The 16587-nt window shown below is 48.3% G+C and overlaps 1 protein-coding gene across 1 annotated transcript; it reads right to left on the bottom strand.

Annotated features, from left to right (window-relative positions):
* Positions 1-339: 339 nt before the first annotated feature.
* LOC122261823 (uncharacterized) lies at positions 340-16111 on the bottom strand. The gene is made up of 6 exons (XM_086534125.1): positions 15830-16111; positions 12434-12681; positions 11264-11446; positions 5865-5955; positions 4023-4576; positions 340-3892 (listed from the first exon to the last, which is right to left on the bottom strand). Exons 1-6 carry the CDS (start codon positions 15846-15848, stop codon positions 2912-2914), a joined length of 2076 nt encoding a protein of 691 aa, XP_086390251.1. The 5' UTR covers positions 15849-16111; the 3' UTR covers positions 340-2911.
* Between the last annotated feature and the right edge of the window lie 476 nt (positions 16112-16587).

Below are 16587 nucleotides of genomic sequence, written 5' to 3'. Positions count from 1 at the left end.
AAAGCGAACCAAAAGCGAACCGTAATGATGTGTTTAGAGACCACACTTCCGAACCTTTCGCTCACCGTTCTTTGGAAAAACATTTTTTTTTCCCTTTAGTTGCGTGGAATTTCAAAAATCCCTTTCTAAAAAAAAAGAAACTTAAACACTATCTATATATAAGTCAGATTAAGAATTATGATAAAAAAAAAACATGGGAGAAAGAATTATGTCAATCTTGCAAAAGTCTTTTAAGAACAATTGTTAGACTTCGGGAGGAAAGGAAAATCACTGCCAATGACAGAGAACAAGTTACAATATATATATACAAACATGTATATATATATCTAAATCAACATCATTAAATGATTACTTCATCAAAAGAAAAAGAATGTAAAATACAATAAAAATGACTGTGCCATGCAACATTCTTCAACACTCAACCAATTGTTTCCCTGAAGTTCCATGCAAAAAAGGGCACACGTTGAAGCAAACCCAGTAACACAACCTGTCAAAATTGACCCAAATTGACTCTAGGTGTTAGGTCTTTCCGTCTCTTTCCTCTCTTCAATATTTCGTAATTTCCTTTACATAAAACAAGGAATAAATAATGAACAACGTATCTCTATAAACTATAAAACAAAGAGGAAAAAAACACAAAAGAAAGGAGAATCAAATAAATATAAAAATAATAATAAAATCAGATCTTTCCCTTTCAAAATATCAAAAATTTAGAACATCAAATCATCCAAAAAATAATCGAAACCTTTACAACAAAAAAAGAAAAATATCAAGACGGGAAAAGAGGATTGGCAAAGTGGGCCACTTTCATTGATGGTTTCATCATCATCATCACACACGCGCGCACACACACACACATATAATATATATACAGACGCCTTTAATCTCCACCAAAGGGATATGTAGATGATTTCTCCACATTAGGGACAGAGAGAGAAGATGCAATTCTAAAATCTAAATTTGTGTTTACATAAAAAGTTTCGTCGGTTCCAATACTCCTCACACGAGTCTTGTCACTTCTTTTTTTTTTCTTCAATTAAAAAAAAAATTGTCTTCGTGGAATCGAATCCTTTTTTTCAAAATCATTCTTCACAATAACCTTAGCAATTACTAACACTACGGCAAATCCTAAAGTTTTTTTTTAATGTTTTGCTTTAACATTAACAATAACATTAAAGAAAAAATGAAAAAAGAAAAAAAAAATTCTTCATAACAGAGCCACAGATCATACTCTTTCTCTTCCAGGGACATTTGTGTGATCTTTCGAGAGAGAGAGGCAAAACGAGAGGAATCTATTCTTCGAAAGATTTTACACAAAACCCCCTTACACATAATATTAATAATAATAAAATAATAATATTAATAGCTAAAATTAACAATAAAAACCAATATTGGACAAGGACAAGATCAACAAAATGGAGCCTTCTGTAAACTCACCATAAGGCTCTTTCTCGTCAAAGGACTGCAAACTCCTATCCAACTGTCTCAGACAAACTTTTTTTTTTTTTAGTTTTTTTTTCATAATCATTTTTTATTTGTCAATAATTTGTTAGTTTGTACCTCATGTGGAACTCTTAAAAGAGAGAGAGAGAGAGTATAACCTACCCCTCTAGTCTCGCCTCTTCATCACATGGGCAAACCAATCGACAACTGTGTGTTGTGTGTGTAGCGTGTATGTCTGTTCTTTGGAGTGCAAATGTCACCACACCAACTGGTTTCTGGAATGGGAATGCAAGCCAATTACATAATGCCATTCGTATATGTAATGCCTTATAAGCCTGTGGTATGTTTATATATATATATATTTTTACAAGACTCTTATATATGCCCTAATGCCCTTAATTACAGTACATTACTCACTGTAAAGACTGGGAGGATGTCCATACAGTATGAATAAGAAGTTCAGCATACTTAAGAACAAACAACTGGGCGGGGGACAAGATAGGGCTATATTACCACTATGCATAAGACCCAACCACTTAATGCTAAACCTTAAAGAAATGACCCTTACTGACATACACACACACATCCCGCACCTGCGAGTCCCCAGCCCAGCGTTATGTTATGTTTGAGGACACACTGTACATAAGTTCCAAATTCCTTTGCTTCAGTTAAACTAGTATGAAAATAATGCTTCATACAAAACTTCTTCAATATCAGAAACTCGATATTCACAAACTCCAGAATAAATTAAAAAGCAGCTAAAATAGTCACTACTCTTGCTCTGAAAGGCACTTCGTTTTGTGTATGTGGTAGTCGCTACATTGGTTCTAGATTTGCAAGTTTGTTTTTGATATATATACTGTAGGTATATGGTATGTAGATATACGCATATCTATATTTACTGTAGAAGATTCCTCAGCTGCTTATACCTTCAATATGATATGATAATATACACTTCCTTTTTAAATATATAACATTCTAACCGTAATCAGAAATTAAATAGAACTTGACCAATATACTCTGCAAGTATTATTCTCTCAGAAGACTAAGAATGCTTCTAAAAAGCCCTGTTCCCTAAGCTTCTCTTGCCCCCCAGCAAGGACACTATTTACATCTCAAGCAGAAGTGGTTAAACTCCGTGTCTGTACCTTAGAGGAAGCGAAACCTAACACTAGATTTACAAAAAAGAAAAAGAAAAAAGAAAGAAAAAAAAAAAAAGGTAAAGAAAAGAGACGAGTATGTTCAAAAAGAGGTTTGTGTGATGTATGGATGGGGGCGTGTGTTTACATGTGCTTGTTTGAGTGTGTGTGTTTGTGTTTGTGTACGGTTGTGTTTTCTGTTTTCGAGGGGAAAGGGGGGGGGGGCGCTAATGGAGGCCCCGCGGTGTGTCTCCCCGCTGGGCGCTCCTTCTTTCAGCACCTCCTTTGCTGTGGCTCCCCTGCTGTGGCTCCCCTGCTGTGCTCCCCCCTCAGTGTTTCTTGAGTTTCTTGGTGAGGTACGAGTCCTGGTAGTGGCCGCCGATGCCCTGCGAGTGTTGGCCGACGTAGCCGTTCTCGGGCGACGGTTCTGGCGACGGCAGGATGTGGTTGCTTTTCCGCTTGTGTCCGATGGGCGTCGTGTATCCGTGGGGCGCGGGCGCGAAGGAGTGCGTGGGCGGCCCCATGCCCTTGGTGGGGGTCAGGTACAGCGGGTTCAGAAGGCGTGGGTGGGGGGGCAGGGCGGCGGGGTGGAGGATGGGCGGCTGCAGTAAGGCTGGGGGGGGAGCCATGGGCGGGGGGGACCACGAGGTGGTGACCCTGGAGGTGACGGGCGAGGCGAAGAGGAAGGCAGGGGCGGACGAGACGGGAGGTGGGGGCGGCGGTGGCTGCTCCATGGGCGGCGGGGCCAGGTGGGCGGGGATGTAGGCGGCGCCGGGGTGCTCGGGGCGCAGCGGGCCGTCGCCCAGCAGCGCCGGCTTCGGGGGCTGCGCGGCCGCCGTCAGCAGCATGGACATGAGGGGGTTGGAGGGGTACAGGGGGGGCGGGGCCGACGTGGTGATGTGCGGCGGCGGAAGCATCGTCGCCGCCGACACCAGCGCCGCGTGGCTCGCGTCGATCGGCGGCGCGGCCGGAGGCGGCACCTGCGGCTGCGGCTGCTGTTGGAGCTGCTGTGGGTGGTGGTGCTGCTGAGGCGGCTGCTGATGCTGCTGGTGCTGCTGATGCTGCTCGTTGGCGGTGAGGGTGCCGAGTAGCTGCTGGAGGCTGTGCGCGTTGGAGAGCAGCGTGGAGATGGTGCCCTGCAGGTCATCCTTCGAGGCCTTCGGCGCGGCCAGGCCGGGCAGGCTGGTCAGCAGGCCGGAGAGGAGGGGCGAGAGGCCGTTCTCGCCCTCCCCCCCGCCGGCTCCAGCCCCCCCTTCCTCCCAAGACCCCCCGCCGTAGCCTCCGGAGCCCGGAGTCGGTAGTAACGGCGTCTGCGGAGGGAAGCACCGTCAGTCAGTAAGGACCCTCTAGACGCACCGGCATCAGACGCCATGCACAATTAGGATTCAAATAATGCATGACACAAAGAGGAGAACCACGAAGGTTCCTCCGTCGACTTACCTTGGTGGGTTTGTTGACGCCGTTCTTGCTGTAGCCGTTCCTGTAGGAGGGCTTCATGCTGGCGGCGTTGGTGGCTGCGGCGGCTGCGGCGGCGGCTGCGGCGGCGGCGTTGCTCTGCGGCTTGGAGTAGCCGTTGTTGGCCTCAGGCGCGGCGCCGCGGTGGGACGTCGCATGCGGGTCGCCCTGCTGCACCAGCGACTGCAGGAGGTTGAGCACGTGCGGGCTGGCCAGCAGGTTCGCCCCGCCCGGGCCGCCCTGCTGCGCCTGCTGCTGCTGCTGTGTCTGCTGTTGCTGCTGCTGCTGCTGGAGCTGCATCTGGGCGGCCAGCAGGATGACGAGGGCAGCCTGGGCATTGGTGTTGAGCACGTTGGCGCTGGAGGGGGAGGCCGGCCGCGGAGGGGGCTGGGGAGGACGCACAGAGCTTGTGCTAGTGGGGGGTCTGGGCCCCCGAGGAGGACCGGGGGCGGGGGGCGGCACCGGGGGGCCTCCCTCCCCTGGGTTCACTCCCAGGGACTGAATCTGCGTCAGGATGATGTTCTGCAGGCTGGTGGCGACTGCGGGAGGAAGGGGAGGTTACTACTCTTTCCAGAACACACACAAACACAAACACACACACACACACACACACACACACACACACACACACACACACACACACACACACACACACACACACACACACACACACACACACACACACACACGTACAATCGAACACTCACTCCCAACACCAATTAAATATAATTTAACACACTTTCGGATCCATTACATTGCAACTGATGAATGACAAGGTTACTAAACTGCAACATTTTACTCCCTCAATGTCATAGATGGGCGTTGCAGGGAAGGCAAATATAGATGAATAATATTAGCTTAAGGAGAAGGGGGGAGAGGGAAGGTGGGAGGAGGAGGAGAGAGGTGAGGGGGAGGAGCAGGAAAGGAGAGAGGAGAGAATAGAGGAGATGGAAGAGAGAGGAGAGGTAAAAGAGAAGGGAGGGAAGGTAGGAGGGGGAGAGAGGAGAGAAAAGATAAAAGAGAAGAGGGAAAAGAGAGGAGAGTAGAAGAGAGGAGAGGTAAAAGAGAAGGGAGTAAAGGGAGAGGGAGAGAATGAGAGAGAGTGAGACAGACAGACAGAGAAGTGAGGAAAGAGAGAGAGAAAAGTGAGGAGAGAGAGAGAAGTGAGGAGAGAAAGGGAGGTGAGGAAAGAGAAAGAGAAGAAAGAGAGAGAGCGAGCGCCCACTGCGATGCAGCAACTAGCGCCCTAACAGTCTAACGAGGTGTTTACAGCCCGAGGGCCTCATGACCTGCCTCATCCCAATTTGTTATTCAATTAAATTCTTGTGAAAAATTGCAAGGTTCTCTCTCTCTCTCTCTCCCCCTCTCTCTCTCTCTCTCTCTCTCTCTCTCTCTCTCTCTCTCTCTCTCTCTCTCTCTCTCTCTCTCTCTCTCTCTCTCTCTCTCGGACTGGCTTTAATTCCCGCATCCTGCAGCTATTGCAACTTATCTTCTGGCTTTCGCTTCTTAAATGTTGAGCTGGTAGTTTGGTTGCAACGCATGCACGCCGGTTGAATGTAGGCGCGTTGTGGCGAATGCTTATGTGTGCAATGTGGGTTTCTACGTGTGCACATGTACGTGAATTGGCATTTAAGTGTACTGTATATTGAACACATATATACTGCAAATATGTGTATACATCTATAGACACACACACACACACACACACACACACACACACACACACACACACACACACACACACACACACAAACATACACACAGACACACACAAAAAAAGACAATAATAATAATAATAAATAAAATAAAAGCCTCGACTCCACTCACATGCGGGGTTGTGCTTGGTGAGATTCTGCAATTGCGAGAACACCTTGTTGGCTGGCGGTTCGGGGAGCAGCGCCGATTTCTTCTTCAAGCCCTGGATAAGAAAAAGGGAGAGATAAAAAAATATATATAAATATATGAATAGAGAGATACAATGATAATGGGTATAGTTTTTTTTAATCATTTATAGCTTTAATTTTAGTTTTTATGAGTTTTTTTTTTATGAAAATGTTGAAAATGGGATAACTGAATATTGATAGATAGATACACAGACGGATAGATATTTATATCTAGAAGGATAGATAAATGGATGGATTGATAAATATATATATAGACGTATAGATTAATAGATATATAGACAGATACATATATATGAAAAGAAAAAAAATATATATATATATAATATATAGCGAGAGAGCGAGAGAGAGAGAGAGAGAGAGAGAGAGAGAGAGAGAGAGAGAGAGAGAGAGAGAGAGAGAGAGAGAGAGAGAGAGAGAGAGAGAGAGAGAGAGAGAGAGAGAGAGAGAGAGAGAGAGAGAGAGAGAGAGAGAAGGGGGGGAGGGGGCAGAACACGATACAAAAGAACGACAAAATGCTGACAAGAGCTGAGTCTTCAATTTCTCTTAAAGACATCACGCGGCGTCCCACTCCTCCCCCCCTTTCCCCACCCTTCAAAATAGTCCCTTCCCCCCCTCATCCCCCTCCAACCTTCCCTAAACTCCCTCAATACACTCCAAGTCCCCCCTCCCCCCCACACACACTCAACCCCCCTCCCAAAAAAAAAATGACGACTCGGCATAATTTGAGGAAGAATACGAATAATAAGACCCCACCACTCCTCCACTCCCCCACCCACCCACCCCTTCTCCCGGGCGATTTTCTCCTCCCCCCTCCCATCCCTCCACCCCCCTACCCCCCCTACTTACGCGGGTCAAACTTATCATCCGAGTCGCTCGGGCATTCTAGTGCTGTCTGCTGCTTATAGGGGATCAAGGCTGCTGTCTGCCGGGGAGATTAAGGACGAACGATTCTCTCGCTCGCTCTCGCTCATTCTTACTCTTTCTCTTTATCTTTCTCTCTGTCTCTTTCTCTCTTTTCTCTCTCTCTCTCTCTCTCTCTCTCTCTCTCTCTCTCTCTCTCTCTCTCTCTCTCTCTCTCTCTCTCTCTCTCTTTTTGCTTTGGTTGGCGTAATCGAGCTTATCACCGTTTTAAACGACAAGACAATACTGTTCTCCCTCTCTTGCTCTCTCGCTCTCGCTCTCACTCTCACTCTCACTCTCACTCTCTCTCTCTCTCACTCTATTAATCTGTACCCGTGTCTAGCTATCTGTCTTTTTCATATTGTTTCCTCACTCTCCCCCCCCCCTCTCATCCTCTCCCCTCTCCCTTCTCCCTTCCCCTCACCGTCATCCCGCCCCTTCCCCTTTCCCCTTCCCCTCACACAATTACCCCAGAGATAGGGAGGGGGGAAGAGGGTAGGAAGAGGGTAGTAGAGAGGGAAGGAAGGAAGAAAGGAAGAGAGGGAAGGAAGGAAGGGAGGTAGATTAAGAAAATAAGGGAGAGAAAGGGGAAAGGAGGGAGATGGAGAGAGCACAAAGCCTGCAACTGCTATCAACACGCAGCCGAATAAACGCCCCCATTCCCCTCCCTACCCTACCCCCCCTTCTCCCTACTCCCCTGCCAACCCTTCCATCCCTACCCCAACTACCACCCCCTATAACCCCCCTTCCCCCCACCCCTAAAGACCTCCTTGTATTCGTGTTCCATGTTGCAAAGGAGGGGGGGGAGAGAGAGTGGGGAGGGGGAGGGGGGAGGGGGGGATAGTTGGGACGACGATCGCTGTCGTTATTAAAAGGAATAAATTGCAAACGGCGCCTGCAACATCCTTGTTATTGCAACGGTCGCCACCCTGAGCGTGAGGTTATTCCACCAAGGGTGAATAAGGGACCTGTTTTAAATTCACCCCCCCCCCTCCTCAATTCCCTTAACCCTCCCCCCCTTGTTTTTTGGTTGAATTATGATCCTTTAATTTGGCTGGACTCTCGGGAAAGGGGGGAGGGGGGGTATGAAAGGCGATACCCACTTACAAATAAACAAATACACACGCTCACACACAGCAAATACAGAGAGCAAGCAACCCCACAAACGCCCATCCTACAATCTACCAATCTATCCCTAGCAACTCACTCACTCACTCAACTCACTCACTCACTCACTCACTCACGCACTCCCCCCCCCCTAAATCTCCACCTCCACCTTCACCTTCACTTTAACCCCTCCCCCTCTCACCCACTCTGCCTCCCCCCCCTTCCTCTCTCTCCCTCCCTTCCTCTCTCCCCCGCTCTCCCTTATATCCTCCCCCCATCCCTCATGCCCCCCACCATCCCTAACGCCCCCCCCCCTCCATCCAAAGCAAAGCAAAGCAAATCAAAGCAAGCAAAGCATCCGCACGCACGCACGCACACGCTCCGGCCCCGATTATGACGTAATTGAATTCATTGAGACGACGATAAGTAATCAAGGCCCGTGATTAACCCATGCGATGATGGGGCCATTAACCGGCCTCATGCAACGAAGTTAACGCCCGGCTAACGATGGGGGGAGGGGGAGGGGGGAGGGGGGAGGGGGATGGGGGAGGGGGGAAAGGGTGTGTGGGAGGAGGGTAGGGGGAAAGGGGAAAGGGGAAGGGGGAAGGGGGGAAAGGGGAGTGGGAGAGGGGAGGGGAGGGGAGAGCGAGGGGAAGGGGGGAAAGGGGGAGTGGGAGGGGGGAAAGGGTAGTGGGAGGAGGGGGGAAGGGGGTTAATGGGGCCGCATTGACAAGGACAAGTCGATTATTGGGAATGACGAAGATTTTGTTAGCTGGGATGAGAGTCTAGGGAGGGGAGTGGAGGGAGGGGAGAGGGGGAGAAGGTGTGAGGGAGGAGAGAAGGAGGGGAGAGGGGGAGAAGGAGGTGGGAGGGAGGGGAGAGGGGGAGAAGGAGGTGGGAGGGAGGGGAAAGGAGAAGAGAGGGGGAAAAGGGGATGGGGAGGAAAGGTAGGAGGGAATGGAGGGGAGAGGGAGGAGTGGAGGGAGGGAGAGAGATACCATAATAATATTTCGTTAATAATATGGAATAATTTCCTCTCTGTTTTTCCCTTTCGCTTTCCCTCTCCCTCTCCCTCTCCCTCTCCCCTCTCATTCTTTTCCTCTTCCTCTCTCTCGTCCAACAAAGGAATCTTTCCCTCTCGTCCTAATCAGCATATCTGACTCCAAACCCGAAAAAGTCGCTTTTTTAGAAATAAAACTCTCAAACAGACTCGGAAAGACCTATTCACTACCCACTATCTTTCTTTCTTTCTTTCTTTCTTTCTGTCTCTCTTTCCTTCCTTCCTTCCTCCCTTTCTATCTTTCTTCCTCCCTTCCTTCCTCCCTCCTTCCCTTTCTTCCTTTCTTTCTCCTTTTCTTTCTTCCTCCCTTCCTTTCTCCCTCCATCCTTCCCTCCTCCTCCCTCCCCTTTCCATCCTTCTTCCTTCCTTCCTTCACCCTCCCTCCTCACTCTCTCTCCCTCTTCCTTCCTTCCTTCTTCTTCCTCTTCCTTTTCTTCCTTTCTTCTCCTTTCTTCCCTCCTTCTTCCTTCTTCCTTCTTCTTCCATCTTCTTCCTTACTTCCTTCCCTCCCTCCCTCCTTACGGTCTCAAGAAGGGTTGAGAGTCACACGAGATTTTCATATATATGTTAATAGACGGAAGGACTCGCCTAACATAAGGCTTGGATGCTCGAGAGAAAGTCTTTCTCTCTTTCTCTCGAATTCTCTTTCTCTCAAACTTTCTCTCCTGTTTGACTGTGTCTCTCTTTCCTTCTCCTTCTTTCTATTTGCTTTCGTCTTCCTTCCTTCCTTCCTTCCTTCCTTCCTTCCCTCCCTCCCTCCCTCTACCCGGTCTCAAGTAGAGGTTGAGAGTCACACGAGATTTTCATATATATGTTAATAGACGGAAGGACTCGCCTAACATAAGGCTTGGATGCTCGAGAGAAAGTCTTTCTCTCTTTCTCTCAAACTTTCTCTCCTGACTGACTGTCTCTCTTTCCTTCTCCTACTCTTTCTCTCTTTTTTTTCATTTTTATCTCAACCTCACCCACTCCATCTCCCACTCCCTCTATTTCTGCCTCTCCCACTCCCACTCCCACTCCCTCTATCTCTCCTCCTCTCCCTCTCCCTCTCCCTCTCCCTCTCCCACTCCCTCTCCCACTCCCTTTGTCTCTCCCCCTCTCCCTCTCCCACTCCCTCTATTTCTGCCTCTCCCACTCCCACTCCCACTCCCTCTATCTCTCCCCCTCTCCCACTCCCTCTATCTCTCCCCCTCTCCCTCTCCCTGTTCCTCCATTATCTTTCACATTATCTTATTAGACGAAATTCTGTTTGCATACATATTTTTTTATCTATGCAACGTTGCGCCTTCGTTGCATTGCATGAGAATTGCAATTAGTGGGCTTTGATTTTCTCTTCCATTAGACTTCTTCCCATGTTTTTTCTTGCATTCTCTATCTCCGTTTTCGTATCTAACCTTCCCTCCAACTCCCTAGCCCCTCCCTTCCCTGTATCTCCATTCAGCCTTTTCATCCCATCCCACTCCCGCTCCCTCCCAATTTCTACCTTCCTCTCTTCTCCTCCCTTCCCTCATCCTTCTTCCCTTCCTTCCTTCCCTCTAATTTGTCTCTCCACTCCCATCATCCCTTATTCTCCTTCCCACTCCTTCCTTCCTTCCCTCTCTCTCGGTTCTCATTATCTTTAATTATCTTATTTAGACGAAATTCTGTTTGCATACATATTTTTTTATCTATGCAACGTTGCGCCTTCGTTGCATTGCATGAGAATTGCAATTAGTGGGCTTTGATTTTCTCTTCCATTAGACTTCTTCCCATGTTTTTTCTTGCATTCTCTATCTCCGTTTTCGTATCTAACCTTCCTTCACTCCACCCCACCCTTCCTGTATCTCCTTTTTTTCCCATCCATCTCGGTCTCCGTAGCCTTCTTCTCTTCCTTCCCTAATCTTCCTTCCATCTTCCACCTATCTTCTACCTTCCTTTCCTACTTCTTCCATAACTTCTTCCACCCTATCCATCCCACCTCCCTCCTCCAACCTTACTTCACAAACTCCACACCCCATAACCCTCCCTTATATACTCATCCTAAACATCCCCCCATCACCCCATCCCCACCCCTTCACCCAACCACCTCCCACACCCACCCCAAACCACATCCCAACCCCCCAACACCTCAACCAACCCCCAACCCCCACACCCTACCCCACACCCACACCCAAACCCCCACCCACACCCACACCCAACCCCCACCCCAACCCCACCCCACACCCACCCCCCAACCCCCACCCCCACTCCACCCAACCCTACCCAAATCCACCTACCGGATCGCTCAGAATCTTCATATAGATGTTGATGGCCCTCACGCCCGGGATGCAGTACTGGACCCGCATCCTCTGGCCTCGCAGGACGTAGTTGTGGAGGCTGGACTGCGTCTCCTCGGCATCCTCAGCGTTGATGAACTCCACCAGACCCCAGTCCTGCAGGGCGCCGTTCCGCATGGCGATCTGAGAGGAAGAGGGGAAGAGGAGGGGAAGAGGGGAGGAGGAAGGGAAGAGGGGAAGAGGGGGAAGAAAGAAGGTGTGGTTAGTTATGGCTTGTGGTTGGATGCCATGACGATAATTATTTTGACTTAATTTGATGTAATGATGGTATAATAATAATAATAATAATAATAATAATTGGAGCTGTAGTAAGTTGCAAAAATGAATTCAATAAAAAGAACGACACTAATTACGGTAATTGTAATGGTAATTTTTGCAACAAGGATAGTAATTATAGCAATTAAAGAATATACATAAAGTAAAGAAAACGATTATCGGTTAACAATATAAACTGACAAGAGAGAGGGAGAGAGAGGGAGAGAGAGGGGGGGGGAAGAGAGAGGAGAGAAAGAGAGAGAGAGAGAGAGAGAGAGAGAAAGAGAGAAAGAGAGAAAGAGAGAAAGAGAGAAAGAGAGAAAGAGTGTTCGAGAATGAGGGGCGGTTGAGAAGGAAAGAGAGAGAGAAAGAGATAAGGAGAAAGAGGCGGAAAGATGAGAAGAAGAGGAGAAAGAGACGAACGCGGAGAAAGAGAGAAAGAGCGCGAGGGAAAGAAGGAGAAAGAGAGAAGATGGAGCATAGACCGAGAAAGAAAGGAGACAAAGATTCGAGAAAGAGGGAGAGAGAAGCCCGTACAGGGACAAGAGATGAAGATGAGAGGAAGAGGGTTAAGTTGGAGACAGAAAGAGAGACAGAGACAGAGACAGAGACAGAGACAGAGACAGAGACAGAGACAGAGACAGAGACAGAGACAGAGACAGAGACAGAGACAGAGACAGAGACAGAGACAGAGACAGAGACAGAGACAGAGAGAGAGAGGTCTCAGATTGACAGATAGACAGAGAGAAAGAAAGCAGGAAAAAGAGAAGAGACACAGACACAGACAGAGAGAACCCACCCACTTACCCACCCACCCGCCCACCCAAAACCCATCCACAGCACCCCCGTACTCACCTGGCAATAGGGCGGGTTAGTGACCTTGCTGAAGATCCGACGGAACTCGCCCATGTCGCGGTAGTCCTTGGGCAGCTGGTCAACATAGAGGCAGGTCGAGTGCAAGGAGGCAAAGGTCACGTGACTCGGGTCCAGCCAATCGCAGACCAGCACCGTGTCCCTTGTCTCACGCCCGTCCAGCACCGCCTTGGCCTGAAGCGCCACCTCCTTCGTCACGTATTCCACGAAGCCGTAGCCTTTGCTCTCTCCTGTAGGGGTAGGTGGGGAGGTGGGGGGGGGATTTAAGAGGGAGGAGGGAGGAGGAAGGGGGGCAGGGGGCAAGGGGGGGGGCATTGGAGAGGGAGGAGGGAGGGAGGAGGAAGGGGGTGGGGTTGCATTGAAGAGGGAGGAGGTAAGGGGTGGGGGGTGGGGGGGCATTGAAGAGGGAGGAGGCAAGGGGCAAGGGGTGGGGGGGCATTGAAGAGGGAGGAGGGAGGAGACAAGGGGTTGGGGGTGGGGGGGTATTGAAGAGGGAGGAGGCCGGGAGGCAAGGGGTGGGGGGTGGGGTTTGTAGGGATTATAGGGTGGATGGGGGGAGAGGGGTGGAGGTTGAAGGAGAGGGGAGAGAGAGAAGATCGTTAAGATTAGTGGTGGTGATAGTGATGATGATGGTGATGCTGACGATGACGTTAATATTAATAATTAAAATAATGATAATGATAATCAAAATCATAATGACAACGATAATGGTAATAAAAATCACGAAATCATGATGATAATGATGATAGTGATGAAGATATGGTGAGGAAACAATTAAGTTACGTTGATGACGAAGGGAGGGAGGCAAAAAATAACTTTATTTGTGTGATCTAAGAGGTGTTGTTTTTCCTGTTCTTATATTGTTTTGTTTTTTATCTATTACCTTTGTCTTTGTGAGGAACAGGTGAGTTCATTTGCATATCAGCTTCGGGGTATTATTTTTATTTTATTTATTTATTCATTTTTTATAACAAGACCTTCAGCGTTATAAGTGTTACGCCGGTACATTAATAAGAACTCTCATTTGCAAATTAGTAAATACGTTTAATTGTAAAAAAAAAAAGGGGGGGGGTACATCAAGTTACAAAATGGCAGTATAAACACACGCTCTGTGAGAAACTCACACACACACACACACACACACACACACACACACACACACACACACACACACACACACACACACACACAACCTTAGCATTTCCCAACATTCCAAAGCGAGAATCAAAACAAATATATATATATAATCAGAAAACATACTAATTTCAACAACGCAATGAAGAAAAAAATATATAGAACATACCGACATCTTATAAAAAAAATACAACTAAATACTCGTAAGTTCTCGGAAATAATAATAGTAATAATAATAATAATAATAATTATTATTATTATTATTATTGTTATTATAAAACGCAGTTCGTCTAAATATCAAAACACTAACTGGAATGAAACAAAGGAAAAATCCCTTTGAAGCTGCACGAGAGAGAGAGAGAGAGAGAGAGAGAGAGAGAGAGAGAGAGAGAGAGAGAGAGAGAGAGAGAGAGAGAGAGAGAGAGAGGGGGGGGGGGGGGCTTGTCGTAATAATGAATGCCCCGGGGTTTTATAGAAGTATCATTATTTCATCTATCTTAAATCCGGATTCTTTATTTTTTGTTACTTGTTTTACTTTTTTTTCATTTTTCACTTTTTTGAGTTGGCTCACTGCGAGATATATTATATATTAATATATATTATATATATATTTATTATATTATATATATATTTATATATATATATAATATATTTAGATAATGTATATCATATATATACATATATATACACACATATATACATATATATATATACACACACATATACACATATATTGCATGTGTGCATGTGTGTGCGTGCGTGCAAGCGTGATCCCAAAATCCCCTGCCCGCCATTTCCCTCCCCCACGACTCGGAAACAATCCCTCCCCCCCCAAAAAAAAAAAAAAAAAAAAAAAAAAAAACAATTGGGGGTAAATACATCAGAAAGGTGCAGCTTGCCGTATCGACTCGTCCAAAAAGGGAGCAAAATGAAAAACAAACAAACAAGCGAAAGAATCTTTGCAACAACAATAACGAAAAAAAGAAGAAAACAACACACTGTAGGCGAGATAATCGTGCGTTCACTCGACACCCAACGAGTCAAAGGCGGGGGAGGGGAGAGGGGAGAGGTGGGGGGAGGAGAGGAGGAGGGGCATGATAAGGGGATAGAACAAACAAAAACAGAGTGAATAAACTGGAAGTATAGAACGACAATGGAGGGCGGGCAGGCGGGAGGGAGTTAGGTAGGAGGGGAGGAAGGGAGGAAGAGAGGGAGAGAGGGAGAGGGGGAGAGGGAGAGAGGGAGAGAGGAAGAGAGTGAGGAGGAGAGAAAAAGAGAAGAGAGAAAGAGAGAGAGAGAAAGCGAGAATGAGAAAGAGAGAGAGAGAAAGCGAGAATGAGAAAGAGAGAGAGAAAGCGAAAATGAGAAAGAGAGAGAAAAAGCGAGAATGAGAAAGAGAGAGAGAAAGAGCGAGAGATAAAGAGAGAAAGAGAGAGGAATGAGGGAGAAGGGGAGAGAGGGGTTCGTTTATCCGATTCTCCCCCCGATTTTTTTCTCCCTTTTTTTTCCTCCTTCCCGAAAGTTTGCGTTAACTTCGATGTTAATTCGTTTAGTTCTTGCCGAGGTCATTCTTTGATGGCTGGTGGCCTTCTGGGAGGGGGAGGGGGAGGGGGAGGGGGAGGTTGGAAGAGGAGGGGGAAGGAGGGGAGGGGAAGGGGGAGGTAGGAAGGGGAGGGGGGAGGTAGGAAGGGGAAGGGGAGGGGGAGGTAGGAAGGGGGAGAGGGAGGGGGAGGTAGCAAGGGGAAGGGGAGGGGGAGAGGGAGGTAGCAAGGGGAAGGGGAGGGGGAGGGGGAGGGGGAGGTAGGAAGGGGAGGGGAGGGGGAAAGGGAGGGACACGGGGAGGGGTTGGGGGGAGGGGGTAAGTCACTCTCGTTGGTTAATGAAGGGATGGTGTTTCCGCTTTGATCTTTTTCGGGGAAGGTTTCTCTCGATTCGTTTCTTCTATTCCTTGTATTTCTTTTGTTCTCTCTTCCTTTTGCTCGCTCTCGCTCTCCCTCTCGCTCTCTCTCTCTCTCTCTCACACACACACACTTACCCCAGCACCTCACGCCCACACGCCCACCCACCCACACACACACCCACACACCCACACACACACACACACACACACACACACACACACACACACACACACACACACACACACACACACACACACACACACAAACAAACACACACTTACACAACCCCACCGGAAATCCCCCCCCCCCAAAAAAAAAAAAAAAAATCAAACCCCAAACTCACCGGTCTTCTCGGAGCGCATGAGGAAGCAGTAGGACACCTCCCCGAGGGCGCCCACGAGGCCAGCGAACTCCTCCTCGGTGTGGTCGAGGGGCAGCCGGGACACGCACAGGAGGCCCTCGGTGTTGGAGGGGGAGATGGTGACCTTGTGCCCCCTGAAGGTGTGCTGCGACGACTTGGCCCACGTCTCCAGGACCTCGGGCTCCGCCAGGAGGACTCGCGCCGTGCCGTTGGAGGGCGTGAGCTGGACGCTGTGAACCAGGTAGCCGGCCAGGAGGTCGCGCACTTCCTGTAGGGGGGAGGGAGAGAAGAGGGGAGGGGGGTTAGATGGTGCGTGGCTGGATTTTGGTGATTTTGGATGAGTGGGTGGATGGGTGGGTGGGTGAATGGGTGCGTGGGGGGGTGGGTGGATGGGTGGGTGAGTGGGTGGATGGATGGATGGATGGATGGATGGATGGATGGATGGATGGATGGATGGATGGATGGATGGATGGATGGATAGATGGATGGATGAGTGGATGGATGGATGGAGTGTTATGTGTGTGTGTGTGTGTGTGTGTGTGTGTGTGTGTGTGTGTGTGTGTGTGTGTGTGTATGTGCGTGTGCGTGTGCGTGTGCGTGTGCGTGTGCGTGTGCGTGTGCGTGTGCGATTTGTACATTTCTAAAAACATATACATCTAGCAATCAATCTGCCTCTCTCTATTGAGATATATGCACATCGGAGCAATTAACCGACCAGGGACCAATACCAACATCAGCAC

Source organism: Penaeus japonicus, unplaced genomic scaffold, assembly GCF_977035675.1.
Source record: "Penaeus japonicus unplaced genomic scaffold, GWHDUDI00000001_assembly GWHDUDI00000040, whole genome shotgun sequence".
In the NCBI taxonomy this organism is placed as follows: domain Eukaryota; kingdom Metazoa; phylum Arthropoda; class Malacostraca; order Decapoda; family Penaeidae; genus Penaeus; species Penaeus japonicus.
The sequence above is the reverse complement of the archived record's forward strand: the minus strand, read 5'-3'. Positions and strand labels throughout refer to the sequence as shown.

What these genes read in the sequence shown, in the direction of transcription:
- LOC122261823 (XM_086534125.1), bottom strand. An exon ending in CTAACCCGCCCTATTGCCAG is followed by an intron (nt 11,447 to 12,433) that starts GTGAGTACGGGG and finishes TCTTCCTCTCAG; the next exon opens with ATCGCCATGCGGAACGGCGC. An exon ending in TGAAGATTCTGAGCGATCCG is followed by an intron (nt 5,956 to 11,263) that starts GTAGGTGGATTT and finishes TTTCTTATCCAG; the next exon opens with GGCTTGAAGAAGAAATCGGC.